At 38.2% G+C, this 13212-nt stretch overlaps 2 protein-coding genes across 6 annotated transcripts; one reads left to right on the plus strand and one right to left on the minus strand.

The window, feature by feature from the left end:
- The first annotated feature begins 416 nt into the window (after positions 1-416).
- Positions 417-3754, plus strand: LOC147323281 (uncharacterized). Of its 2 annotated transcripts, XM_086303559.1 has the most exons (5): positions 417-555; positions 824-920; positions 1274-1384; positions 1932-2098; positions 2432-3754. In XM_086303559.1, exons 2-5 carry the CDS (start codon positions 831-833, stop codon positions 2898-2900), a joined length of 837 nt encoding a protein of 278 aa, XP_086159685.1. In that variant the 5' UTR covers positions 417-555; positions 824-830; the 3' UTR covers positions 2901-3754. The 2 variants fall into 2 exon arrangements, with proteins under 2 accessions (XP_086159685.1, XP_086159683.1); XM_086303557.1 differs by lacking the exons at positions 417-555; positions 824-920 and adding an exon at positions 1132-1167.
- A 1150-nt stretch (positions 3755-4904) lies between these two features.
- Positions 4905-9334, minus strand: LOC147323282 (uncharacterized). 4 transcript variants are annotated; one of them, XM_086303566.1, is made up of 11 exons: positions 8843-9060; positions 8405-8437; positions 7761-8308; positions 7564-7652; positions 7349-7451; positions 7000-7102; positions 6868-6920; positions 6679-6757; positions 6254-6457; positions 5599-5792; positions 4905-5490 (listed from the first exon to the last, which is right to left on the minus strand). In XM_086303566.1, the coding sequence occupies exons 4-10, from the start codon at positions 7617-7619 to the stop codon at positions 5785-5787; spliced, it is 606 nt and encodes a 201-aa protein (XP_086159692.1). In that variant the 5' UTR covers positions 7620-7652; positions 7761-8308; positions 8405-8437; positions 8843-9060; the 3' UTR covers positions 4905-5490; positions 5599-5784. The 4 variants fall into 4 exon arrangements, with proteins under 4 accessions (XP_086159692.1, XP_086159689.1, XP_086159690.1 ...); XM_086303563.1 differs by lacking the exon at positions 8843-9060 and adding an exon at positions 9238-9334 and having other exon boundaries at positions 5599-6457; XM_086303564.1 differs by lacking the exon at positions 8843-9060 and having other exon boundaries at positions 5599-6457; positions 7761-7898; positions 8219-8308; positions 8405-8627.
- Positions 9335-13212: the final 3878 nt, after the last annotated feature.

Below are 13212 nucleotides of genomic sequence, written 5' to 3' on the forward strand. Positions count from 1 at the left end.
TTCGGACCCAAAAGACGCACATTTCAACAATATTTCCAGTGATTTGAGGAGGAAGATTGAGGAACTGCTTTCCCTTGGAACTAAGCCAGCCATCATACTAACCGAATGTCATAAATGGGCCAAAGAACATGGACACAGAGATCTTCACAACAGAGAGCATTTTGTCACACCATGTGACATTGACAGTGTTAAAACCTGCATGATGAGGAAGAAGCACTTTAACTGTGGAGACAGTCAAAGTGTACATACCTTACTTAATGGAAAACATCAAGAACATGTTCTCTTCTATCAACCATACACATCTGACCAAGAACTAATGATTGTTTTGCAGACACCTGTGATGAAATCAAACATGGAGAACTATGCAAAACAGTTAGTATTTGTTGACACCACGCACTGCGTTAACCATTATTCATTTCCCTTATTCACACTTGTTGTAAGAGATGATCATGGGCATGGAGTCCCTGTGGCCTATGCTATTGTCAGCAACGAAAGTCAGAAAACCCTGGAAACTGTTCTTGGAATAGTTTGTGAGCATTTCCCAACTTCCCCGAGGTAAATAATACATTGACAGCTATTAATTTTGAAATAATTCCTTTTCAAAAAAGTTATAACATGCCAGAATCTAATGCTATAGCTGCAGCATGGGCTGCAAAAAACTTTCCTTTCCAGTTGTTGAAGTTATTCCTATAGGCTGTATGCAGTATTTTATATATCTACTTGTGAGTTGAAATGTTTAATTTGGCATTGAAGTGGTGCTTTGAGATAGCAAAAACATTTTCATACTGTTTAATCTCATTTAGTGTTTTCTTTTTTTCTGTAGAGCATTTATGGTTGACAAAGACTTTGCGGAAATAAATGCTTTGCAGAAGGTTTTTCCAGAGTCAGCTATCCTTCTATGCTGGTACCGTGTCTTGCAGGTAACGTTGTCTAAGATGCACCTGAAACACATTTTTACAACAGGGTCCTGTTGTTATGATTTGCCTCATTGTGATATTCACCTACTCAGGTTAATGAATATAAAGGGATAAAATGTTGAGTGACTTTGTCCATTCATTTAAGACCACAGTGCACTCATCTTCTGGTGGCTGCTTCCCAAAGCTCTTTTTGACATTTAAAAATATGTTTGCCTGGTTGATTTCTGTAATGCACAGGTCCTCTTGTCCAGTGAGTGACAAAGTTATTTTTGGACGTCAGCTTTCTTTTATGCTTTTTGTACAGCTGCTCCTCTGTCTCTCTCTCCAGATTAACTTTTTTTCTCTTACATTCACAGGCTGTTAATCGATGGCTTTCAAAATCAGAGTCCGGGGTCCATGGGCTTTCTAACACCCAAAAGAGAAATGAAATCATTTCTTTCTTTTGTAAGCTGAAAGCTTGCACATCTGTAAGTGTAATTTGTCTATTTCACATTTTGATTTCTTGATTACACTAAGAGCATAATAACTTTCAGTTGCTAAAAAAAAGTTACAGAGAGATACAAAATAGATTTTTGAAACAATTTCTAAAACTGGCTTCTTAGCTTGCTTATCAAAACAAGTACTTAAGCTGTGCAGACCATCATTGTGTCACCCACTGTGCAGTAGAACTTGTGAGTGGGATTCTTTCACAGACAGATGCTGAAACCAAATATGCTTATAGGTTTAGTGTTCCTTCTTAGCCATTGTAAGGGAAGAAATAATTGCTTCTTAATACAAAAACACGACATATTATTAACTCATTCACTGCCATTGACATCTATAGCCGTCAATTGCAGTGAATGAGTCAATGGGTTTAACTCATTCACTGCCAATGGCTGGCAGTGAATGAGTTAATAACTTAAAATTCTTAATGTTATTCAATAAAAGGAAAAGGGCTTCAATACATAATATTAAAGATTTCAATAGGTCTGTTAAATGGATTGAAATATATTCTGTTGCATCCAATTCTCTTAGGAGGACGACTTTAAAGCCACATCAGCAGAGTTCTGCCAGACATTTAAGCAATACCCTTTGGTGTGCCAGTATTTTCAGAAGCACTGGGAAGGCATTGGCCACATGTGGTGTGACTACGGCCGTCGCTTCAGTCACGCTCGTTCTGAAACAAACAATGTGATTGAAAGGTATGATTTATTATTTTGAACTCATTCGATTGTATTGCTGAAAAAAAGATATTATGCTTTAATCCAAGAGGCTAAACTGAGTAGGTTCTTCATGTCATTGCCAGAACAGGTTTTAGGCAAATCCTTTAAATTCTAGCAGCGTTTTTTATGTTATCACAACAAAAAACAGAGTAGGTGGATTTGCCTAAATCAGCTAAACCGGCACAGAGCATTCCTTTATAAAAGACGTGTGCAATAGGTATTCCAATTTTTTTTAAAATAATTTCAGTCTTGATTAAAACTTTAAATTCCTTCAATTACAGTTACTAATCATTTCAAATAACTGTTTTTCAGATTTTTCCACCGCCTGAAATACCAGTTTTTATCTGGCTACAAGAATAGGCGTCTGGATGATCTGATTGAAGTGCTCCTAGGGAAGGCCGACGACTACTTCTCAGTCATAAAAACCCTGCAAGATGTGGGCCGCATGAAAAACAGGTTTGCTGACACCTTGTCTCAAGTTTCAGACTCTGCTTCAAGACTGATGGAAAATGGTTGGGCTCTTAAAATTACAGTCAAGAACAGCCATGGAGTTAATGCATATCAAGTCCCATCTGAGTCAAGAGAAGACATAGTGTATGATGTCTGCCCTGTTGAGTCCTACTGCAACTGTACATATGGCTTACGAGGACTTCTTTGCAAGCATCTAGTGTTAGTTGCAAAATTAGCAGAGGTTGACAATGACATCTATCCAAACATGGAAACAGACATTTCTAACTTGGCAAAAATTGCAGTGAAAGAAAGGCATTACTTTGTACACTGAGGACTTGAAAGTGATAAAAATGCCAAGTTTGTTTGGAAATCTGTGTTTTTTTGCATCGGCTGAAACACTTCAGTGCACTTGTTGTACGTTCTCTCACTATAACACATGTGCTTGCCTGAAGGTGGCTTGTAGCCATTTTAAACAAATGAAAAACTCTCTGAAAAGTCCTCTATCAACTTTAAATGACACTCCTGTAGTTGAAAGCACAGACAAAAAATGCACAGAAGATGCGGTTGGAAAACTAAATGCTGTTTTAGACACAGTTAAACAGTGGGCATTCATTCCAGAGGGTATTACTGCAATGATAGATGAACTGCATACAAATGTCTTAAAAACAAAACAAGAAGTAGGCAAAAGTATATGCCAGTACGAAATAAAGACGACAGATAATGCACGCAAAATTAGGCCATTGTATTCTAGCAAGAAACGTTCGGCCAGCATCGACATTCCAACAGTCTGTGAAAATGAATGTGAACAGTCGATAACCACTGAAAGAGAGACATCCTCTGGAGAAAATGAAAACCTTTTGGAATACAAAACAAAAAAGAGAAGAGTTAAAGCTAAGTATATGCACAAGTAGACTTTTGTGTGACATTTCAAAGGGACTGCATCCATTACTTCTGTTTATTGAAACCTAAAGCTGAATAGCTGTCTTAACTTTCTGCCAAGGAACAGATGAAAAGAAATTGTTTGCTCTCTCAAGCAGTTGTTATTTATGTGTGTTATTCATTACTTTGGCTTGGTTGCTGTTTTTGATACAAATTCATCTGTGCCCATTGTAATATTTTCATATGTTGCTATTTTTATATTGCTATGCATTATAAATAAAGGATTACTTATTATTATTAAAGGTCTGCATTTGTAATTGTTGGTATTATTTATAAAATATGCGCTCTTAAGTTTTTTGCTCCATAAAACGATACCTGTCACTTTTTGGACATAGAGTATCAGCTGTTGAGAATCCTGGCTCATACAAAATAGAAGTAAAAGGTTTCAACATCCAGCCTTTTTATGATTAAATACAAAGTGTAATAACAGAGTTATTGGGGTGTGATTTTGTTAATAGTTAGTCTTAAGTATAAGTTTATTGGTAATGATGAGTAAGAAAATATAGCCAGAATAATGGAATGAGACTAACACCTGACCTCACACTGAGATTTGGTATGAAGTGGCATGTTTGTGCTAATGCTGACATTGGGGCTCAGAGTTCCTGTGTGTATATATTTGTGAACGTTAACTTGGCTAATGTCCAAGGGTTTGACTGCTTTCCTGTTGGATTGTATCACAAAGAACAGGGATAAGAGCACCAGTGGCCGTGCACACCCTCATCTCTCTCCTTCACCCGATCATTAGTGTTGGAAACCGGCATTAGCTCAGAGTAGATTAGACTTTAGTATAGTGCAAGTGATTTGATTTTATGATTATTTGATTCAGTTTTTTCTGTGTTCAAGTTCAATTACTTTAATAAAATATGTTGAATTCAAACAAATAAATAAACAAATAAACTGTGGACATTACCCTTTTAAACCTTTCTGAAACAAGACAGGTAAAAACCAGTGTATAAAAGTTTACATAGGTATAAATAGCTCTAACACTTTACTTCAGCCTGGCGTCCACATATGTGGACATCACATTTTGGGTTATTTAGACCAAAATACTAAATCTTGATCAACAAGTGCCTGATATACAGTTACGAGGACATTATACTGCAACTGTTCTATCGAAATTTCAAATGAATGTCCTCATATGTGGCTCTCATTTTTCTCAGAAACAAAAATTAGGTAAAAAAAAAAACAAAAAAAAAACAACCTGGTAATTCTTTCTTTTTACATTCATCGGGTTCCAATCGGCCCAAATATCAAAGAGAAATTAAAAATGCATGCCATGGAAGATTTCGGGTCTTAGGGGGTTAAAATGACCAGACCCCTCCGGCCTGTTTTCCAGGCCACTAAATTAAACCCAGTCAATTACCAATTGCACAGAATAAAAACCTACGAGGTCCACTAATAGTCCAAAAGTCCAAATCTTTAATAGAAAAGACAGGCAGAACTCAAACAAACAATAATCCAAACGAGGAGCATATATACACACTGGAAAGTAAATAATTATAAGTTATTAAATCAGACTAATTAAATACAGTAAAACTAATAAGGGAAGACGAACACACGGGAAATAAAAATAACAGTGTAAACATACCAAAACTCAAAATAAAACAGGAAAGCTACTACAAACCGAGTGTGACACAATTACATTCATATTGAAACATATGTGATAATTTTCTTTCTTTGTAGCATTTTTAAGATATGTGTTAGAACAGTCATTATGCTGTTTGGATTAGGAACCAATCATTTTTGCCAAATAGTTAACACAAACTTAGAACAACAATGAACAATTTTCAAGATTCTGATTTACAGAACAAACAAAAGTCACAAAAGGTTTCATTATTTAAGAGACAAGATCAAGTTTTTCACACAGGAATGAAATGACAGAATCCAGTGCAGCGGGGCCAAAGGTGTGTGTCAGCAAACTGAAGGTTGAGGAATCAGTCAGCTCATGTTTAAGGTTGTGTTGGATTTTGAGAAGAGTCTGTCTGTTATTAGAAAGTAAGATTAACAATGTTACACCAATAACCCAAATACGGGGAAATGACAAATAATACCAAAAAAGATACAACTTTCATATTGTTTTACTAACTTACTTTGTCATATCAGCACTTGAATGGTCGATGCCTTTACAGACCATGTCTGTTGTGACATCGCAGGCCAATCTTCCGGCAAACCCGAGGGCTAGCTCCCCAGCCTCCTCTTCACTCAGAACACTAAACACTGTTACTTTAGTTTTGGCCTTCTTAGGCCTGTCAAGAATCATTGCGGGCAGTTTGGCTTTACGGCCCTAAAAAAGAAAAAGTGCAAACACCAAAAGAGCAGAGAGAGACACACGCACAAAGTTAAATGCTTTTGTTTACATGGTGTAATTGTGTATGTGTTGCAGCAAATGCACAATTTCCAGCCACATTGTCACTTCATTGATACGAGTAACCCGGATTTATTTCAGGTGACATCAAAATCACGAAATGTATACCTACCCCAATCAAACCTCTGAAAACATGAACTGACATGTTCTCTGCGTTGATTCTGCGCTTGATCTCGTCTTCTGTTATTGTGTAGGTTTTCTTTTTTGAGCTTGGTACAGATAAGCGACCATGCACTCTGTAAACTGTACTAGTTCCTTCTGAATCAGTTTGGAATTCTGTATCTGCATCGATCCTACAACATCAGCAGCAGCAGCATTATCTGTACTCAGACTTGTGCCGTATACTTCTGTTTCTTTTTCTTTGTCTTCAGTCTGTGTACCTTCATCTCTGACTGTCAGTCTTCCTATCTCACTGTTACTTGTCGATTTGCTGCAGATGTTCTCTCCCTTAGGAACTTTTCCTTTGTCATTCGCTGCCTGATGCTTTCCCTGATGACATTCTTCACTGGCTACTTCTATTGCTCCTCCTGTATAGCCACCTACTATGCTGCACAACTCCTTTCCCTCTGCTGTGCTGCACTGTGCTGTTACATAAAGAAGAATGATATAAACAGCACTATATCAATTTAATTGTGAAGAGAAATCCCCACAATACGACACAGTTATGTCTAAAATAGTTTTGTGTAAAAACTGGATCTTGAAACGTCCACTTTAATTACACAGTCCTGGTGTGCAAAGGCAAAATTACAAAAAAAAATTTCACTTTAAACATTTTTGGACATTGTTTAGTTATATTGTGACTTACTCTCACAGAAGATACAGATGCCACAAACAGACTTTGAACAATGCATGTGCTTGTATGCACCACATTTCTGGCACTGCACCTGTGAATTAAAAAAAAAGAAAAAAGAAGAAGAAATAAACAAACAAAAAACAAATGAACAAAGTCCATTATATAAACAATCTATATGGCTAAGGACATGTCATAGTGCACCCGGTCTTTGGCTGCAATCACACACCAGCACTGACTGCACTTCCTAGTTCGATCTGCAAAATATAATTTGTTTAAGTACAAGTTACATTTTCCAATGTTAGAGAAAAAGAAAGCAGCTAATTTTATCTTTACCTATTGAGGAAAATAAGTAGTGGCAAAGTCGGGACCTGAGCTTTGTGATTTCAGTGTTGTACTCCTCCACTTGTGTTTTACCGTCAATGAGAGATTGGGCAAACTAATAATTGACGAAGAAGAAAAAAAAAAAAAGAACAAAAAGAATTAGATTAACAAAGAAATGTTTGTTTTTTTTTAACCCCCCCGAGAAAAAAAAACAGAGCAACCAAAGCAAAGCATTACTGCTGAAATGGTTCAATCTACAAAAAAAATTGAGATTTTACCATCCTGCCTCTAAGGCTTTAAAAACTGAATAGGCAAAAATGTAAACATTACTTATATAGGTTAAAGCTATAGTTTTCAGTACCATTATGACATGCACTCCACATGAGTTCCCATCCTGTTGATGTGGGTGGCTCACATGTGACAAGGTCCACTCTCCAGTGCAGCCTCTTGCTGAAGCAAATGAGCTGAGAGATCGCAGTTATTACAAATAAAAAGCATATAGAGAAATCAATAACCACGTTCGGTAATGATTTCAATTAAATTAAATATGTTATGTTAAATATGTTAATTAATTACCTCCAGTTTATCGACACCGCACTTTTTCTGACCTCCGACTCGCCAAATGAATTCATTTAGACTATGGTCCTCTTGGGTATGTCACAAAACTGTTTTGTAAAAAGATGGATATGGTAGGCTTGGGCCTTGAGCTTTCCTAATGAGGGACACTGAAAAGTATCATGCACTAGAGAGAGTGCAAAATCTGTGCAACTTACAAACAAGGTCCAGTGGCTGCCGTTTTCCAGACAGGCTCCAATCAATTTCTCAGATAAAGAATGTGACAAGTATGTTTTTCTGTCAAGAATGACACTGCAAAACTGCGAAAGCTTGTCAGGTGAGACTTGTAATTAATTCTGCAGATACACAAACATATAGAAAGTGTCATTTTTGGTTTACATTAATTAATTTCTATAGTGTGTACAAAACAAATCAAGACCACAGACTCAACACGCACCACTCAATTTTTGGTGTTCTTTATCAGTTGGCCAAGACAGAAATGTTTTAATCTGTGTGCATTGCTTTTGAGCAAGTCTTTACACAGAAAAGGTTTCAGAAAGGTATTTTTCAGGTTCTTCTGACAAGGCTTCAATTTTGGAAAATGCTGGGTTTTTTTATAGTGGCAACTTATAAACCCTTTGTGATAAGAACATAGTTACCACAGTCCAAGTCATACCTTCAAAAAGTATGCACTTTGTGCTCTTGTGGACCCATCCAAAATTTTTCCAGTGATTTGGCTTGGTATTGGATAAATGTGAGGGAAATTCTATAAAAATAACATAAATACACCTATGTTTTCAAATACATTACAAAAAACGTAAACATACTATGTCATTATGATCAAACAAGCTTTACAACATACCTCACACTGCAAATAGATTAGGCCATCTATTACCTTATAAAACAAATAAATAAATACATATAAAGAAAAACAGAACTAAGGAATACGATTCATTAAGTAAATTGTACAATAAAGTGTCTGTGAAGGTTCTCAGTCATCCAGGTCATCGTAGTCAAAGGAGCTTGCAAAGAAAAGCGTCTGGACTTCTTTAAGTTGCTTGAAGACATTTCACCTCTCATCCGAGAAGCTTCTTCAGTTCTAAGGTCAAATGGTGGAGAGTCCCAGATATAAACCTAGTGGGAGTATCCCCCCACAGAGGGACAAAAGGACCCCCTGATGATCCTCTAATCGCCTGAGCCAAGGTGTGAAACTGGGCGTGGGTCCCAATAAAGTGTATTTAAAGCAGAATTTAACATTAGTTTTATGACAACATAAAAGGATTTTTATGTCAAGAAGTACCTCATCTGAAATGTTTGTCTGGTCAAACAGGGATTTCAAACTTGAAATACCAATAGAGTTTGGTCCAGCTACTCCCACAAGGTAATCTGTGAGAAAGCATATGCTGTAGTCAACAGATATCATTTTCTTTTTGCATGCTGCAACCATCATCCATTTCAGTCTTCTAGGAGCTTTGTCTGGTTGTAGTTCTTTTTTCTCCTTCTCTCCCTTCATCTATTAATTAAATTGTTTTCTGACCTTCCTAACTGTTTCCGACCTGTCTTCCCAATGTGATGTTTAAGTAATATATGTATGGTCAGAAGGGGGTGAAATTTTCATTGCAGTTGTACGTGTAACATTGCATGTGATAATAAAAGGCTTGATTGGTTGATTATTCAACATGAGTTGACATTTACCTGACATTGTGAAGGAGTCACAGTTTCTGTAAGGGTGTAAGAACATAACATGTGGATTTGTTACACTTCTTTTTCACAAGTTAATAACAATCAATAATTTTCATTCCATTATTAACAAGCTATCACACGATGTTCCTGGGACAACATTTACACGATGTTCCTGGGACAACATTTACACGATGTCCCAGGGCAACTTCTACATGATGTCCCAGGGACAACATTTACGCGATGTCCCAGGGATAAGATAAGATAAGATAGAACTTTATTAATCCCTCGGGTGGGTTCCTCTGGGAAATTCGGTTTCCAAAAGCACAACACCGACAGAAGTTACAGTTACAGAATGAGATATATATATATATATATATATACATACATATACATATACATATATATACACATACATACATACATACATACATACATACATACATACATACATACATACATATACACACACACACACAAATACAGAGACAAATATAAATAAAAATAAAATATACGAAGGGGATAAATAGAATAAATAGGAATAAAAAAAAAAATACAAGTGAACTGCACATTTCAAGTATTGAGGTCTATTTGCACCATTGACTATTTACAAAAGTATTGCACAAAGGTATTGCACAGTGAGGTGAAGAGGAATTTGAGAGAAATTTGTAAATTTCTGGATTACTGTTAATCTCCATAGAATCAAGAACTCATGTCCAGTTTCACAGCTATGGACCAGTTAATTATGTTTCCAGGTGATAGTTTGATTCATAGATTCAGCACACAACCATAAGTCTAGGCCTTTTAGTCCAGATTCTCTTCACTTATGTTTGTAGAATGATCAGGGAAGCTACTGCAATTTTGCCTGACCCAACCCCCGGGCCACGAAACACCCAAAAAGTTGGGGAACGCTGGTCTAGAGAACACTGGTTAGCTAATGCTGTCGTCAAGTAGCCTATCACTAGCAAACAAACAGCAAGCCAAATGAGGAACATATGTATAATGCTTACCGTTTATTAAAGAAAAGCATCCTAAATTTACTTCAGATTCGGCGGACAGGCGAATTGACTTCAAATTCGGCGGACAGGCGACGGTTTCTCGCTTCTTCACTTGTATTTCGAAATACTCGAAGGCGGGTATTTCGAAGTCGCAAAGGAATGACGTCACAAGAAGATGACTGGTCACTTGCAATGTTGAACCTGGAACAACATTAATTATGATGATGTGGGAACAACGCTGACACGAGGAAATCAGATCGTCCCTGATGTTGTCTGCGTACGGTGTCCATCTCCCACGCGTGTGATCATTAAAATCATCGTTTGACTCAACCCGGCCGGACCAGTGTTGTTATTTTGGTTTTTCCTCTTGTATCCATCCCCAATATTTGAGTCCGTAACAGGTTAAAAAACATTTATTTGCTGAATTTATAAAAAATGCCAATGATGACAGTTTGACAGGGATAGAACAAAATATTTCCTTATTCCTCCAGAGCCCGGACCTCGACATTATTGAAGCAGTGTGGGATCATCTTGACAGAGAACAGAAGTCAGCCAACATCCAAAGAAGAGCTTTCAATGTTCTTTGTGAGGGACCAAGCAGCCAAAGGAAAGAGGACACAGGCAAAAAAGTATCTTCAAAAAGGGTTTTCTTTATTTTAACCCTCAAAAAGTCCAAAATTAACAAAATTCAAAAACATACTTAGCAGGCCCATAAAAGAGGTCAACTAAATATAACTCTACAAAAAGGAATTTACAGACGCTTACCCAAAACAAAGTGAGACACAACTTAACTCACAAACTGACCTAATTACAAAGACACATGAGGGTAGCTTTTATAATGATTTGGCCAAACCATTTACACACAATAGGAGGGGAAACAAAAACACACACTAAGGCTGTGTCCCAATTCAGGGTCTGCACGCTTGAAGTACGCATTTTAAGTGTGATTACGTCACCGCCACGCGACGACGGCTGTCCCAATCCGAAGTGTACTTCAAATGCATACTCCAAATGCGCCGTCAATTTCTCCAAATATCAAGCGTGGTCCGGTGCACACTTCGTGGTCCCATATATCCCACAATTCATAGCGCGGCGGTGGGTGTGGATAATTTTGCCGCAAAATACGGCAGAAGTAGAGTGAACTGTCAAAAGTAAGTACTGATTATGACGTCACTTATTTATGTGCGAATGTTTAATAACGAAGATCATTAAAACATTACTGTTGGCCACATGTCAGCAAAGTTGTGTGACATTAGTGATGTCTGTACTTAACTTGGTTGTAAAGCCTTGACATATATATATATATTCTTGGATGTTCGAACATCCAAGAATACATTAGGAAGATGGCCCCAACTGACCGAGTGCTCAGTGAATACCTCAGGCAGCAGAAACCCAAGAAAGAGGAGGGAGACGAGGAACCATCATGGAAGGACAGGCCCCTGCACGGTATGTACCACCGGCAGATAGAGGAGGTGGCTGATATCCAGAAATCCTACCAGTGGCTGGACAAAGCTGGACTGAAAGACAGCACAGAGGCACTAATCATGGCAGCACAAGAACAAGCTCTGAGCACAAGATCCATAGAGGCTGGGGTCTATCACACCAGGCAAGACCCCAGGTGCAGGCTGTGTAAAGATGCCCCAGAGACAATCCAGCACATAACAGCAGGGTGCAAGATGCTAGCAGGCAAGGCATACATGGAACGCCATAACCAAGTGGCCGGCATAGTGTACAGGAACATCTGTGCCGAGTATAACCTGGAAGTCCCGAGGTCAAAATGGGAGATGCCCCCAAGGGTGGTGGAGAATGACCGAGCTAAGATCCTGTGGGACTTCCAGATACAGACGGACAAAATGGTGGTGGCTAACCAACCGGACATAGTGGTGGTAGACAAACAGAAGAAGATGGCCGTAGTGATCGATGTAGCGGTTCCGAATGACAGCAATATCAGGAAGAAGGAACACGAGAAGCTGGAGAAATACCAAGGGCTCAGAGAAGAGCTCGAGAGGATGTGGAGGGTGAAGGTAACGGTGGTCCCCGTGGTAATCGGAGCACTAGGTGCGGTGACTCCCAAGCTAGGCGAGTGGCTCCAGCAGATCCCGGGAATAACATCGGAGATCTCTGTCCAGAAGAGCGCAGTCCTGGGAACAGCTAAGATACTGCGCAGGACCCTCAAGCTCCCAGGCCTCTGGTAGAGGACCCGAGCTTGAAGGATAAACCGCCCGCAGGGGCGTGCTGGGTGTTTTTTATATATATATATATATATATATGCATCAAAATAATCTGACAATACTATAATATTGGCCATATTATATTTACATTACCACAGTGAGATGATTTTAGTCTCATGAACAACATTAGCTAATTGTTATTTACTAACTAATCTTGAAATAACTGTTCGGTACAGAAATGAAGCCCAACAATCATGTTTTACAGTCCTGTGGTCTCAGCCTCAGATACTCAACTAATCAAAGTGATGTCATGACAATAATGAATGACCAACAAAACATTTTTTCTCCTTCATTTCTGTAACGTTTCTCGCAGTTAGTATCATGGTTGTTAGGCAACCTGAACAGCGCGACGAAGGCTAGACCGTCCCATTTCACAAGCCTCTCACTTCCGCACTCGTACTTATAGTACGCACCGTACGTAGTACGCGTAGTAAATTTCTCAACTTTCCCAGACAGTTTTTATAAAAACATTCTTGAACTCCACTGAGACAGCTCAACCTGTTTATAGTGAAAATATTGTTTCTATCGCTGGCAGGATATTAACTCTGAAAATCCTGGAATGTAAAGTCTAAACACTTTCATCTGGCTGAATAGATAACCTATGAAGTCCATATAAATCTCCAGCAGCGTGTCTAGACAAAAACATTTTTCTTCTTGTAAATGAGACCCCTGCCATGCACTCTTTTACTGGAATTAGGTCAACATTTTGTTTACTTTGAAGGATCAAAGTCCAAATGTGCTTTTGTAAAGATTGGCCACTA

This window comes from Aulonocara sp. 'chitande type north' Nkhata Bay, linkage group LG8 (assembly GCF_057382095.1).
Source record: "Aulonocara sp. 'chitande type north' Nkhata Bay isolate Kocher_YH1m ecotype deep benthic linkage group LG8, A_spYH_male_GT1.1, whole genome shotgun sequence".
In the NCBI taxonomy this organism is placed as follows: Eukaryota; Metazoa; Chordata; class Actinopteri; order Cichliformes; family Cichlidae; genus Aulonocara; species Aulonocara sp. 'chitande type north' Nkhata Bay.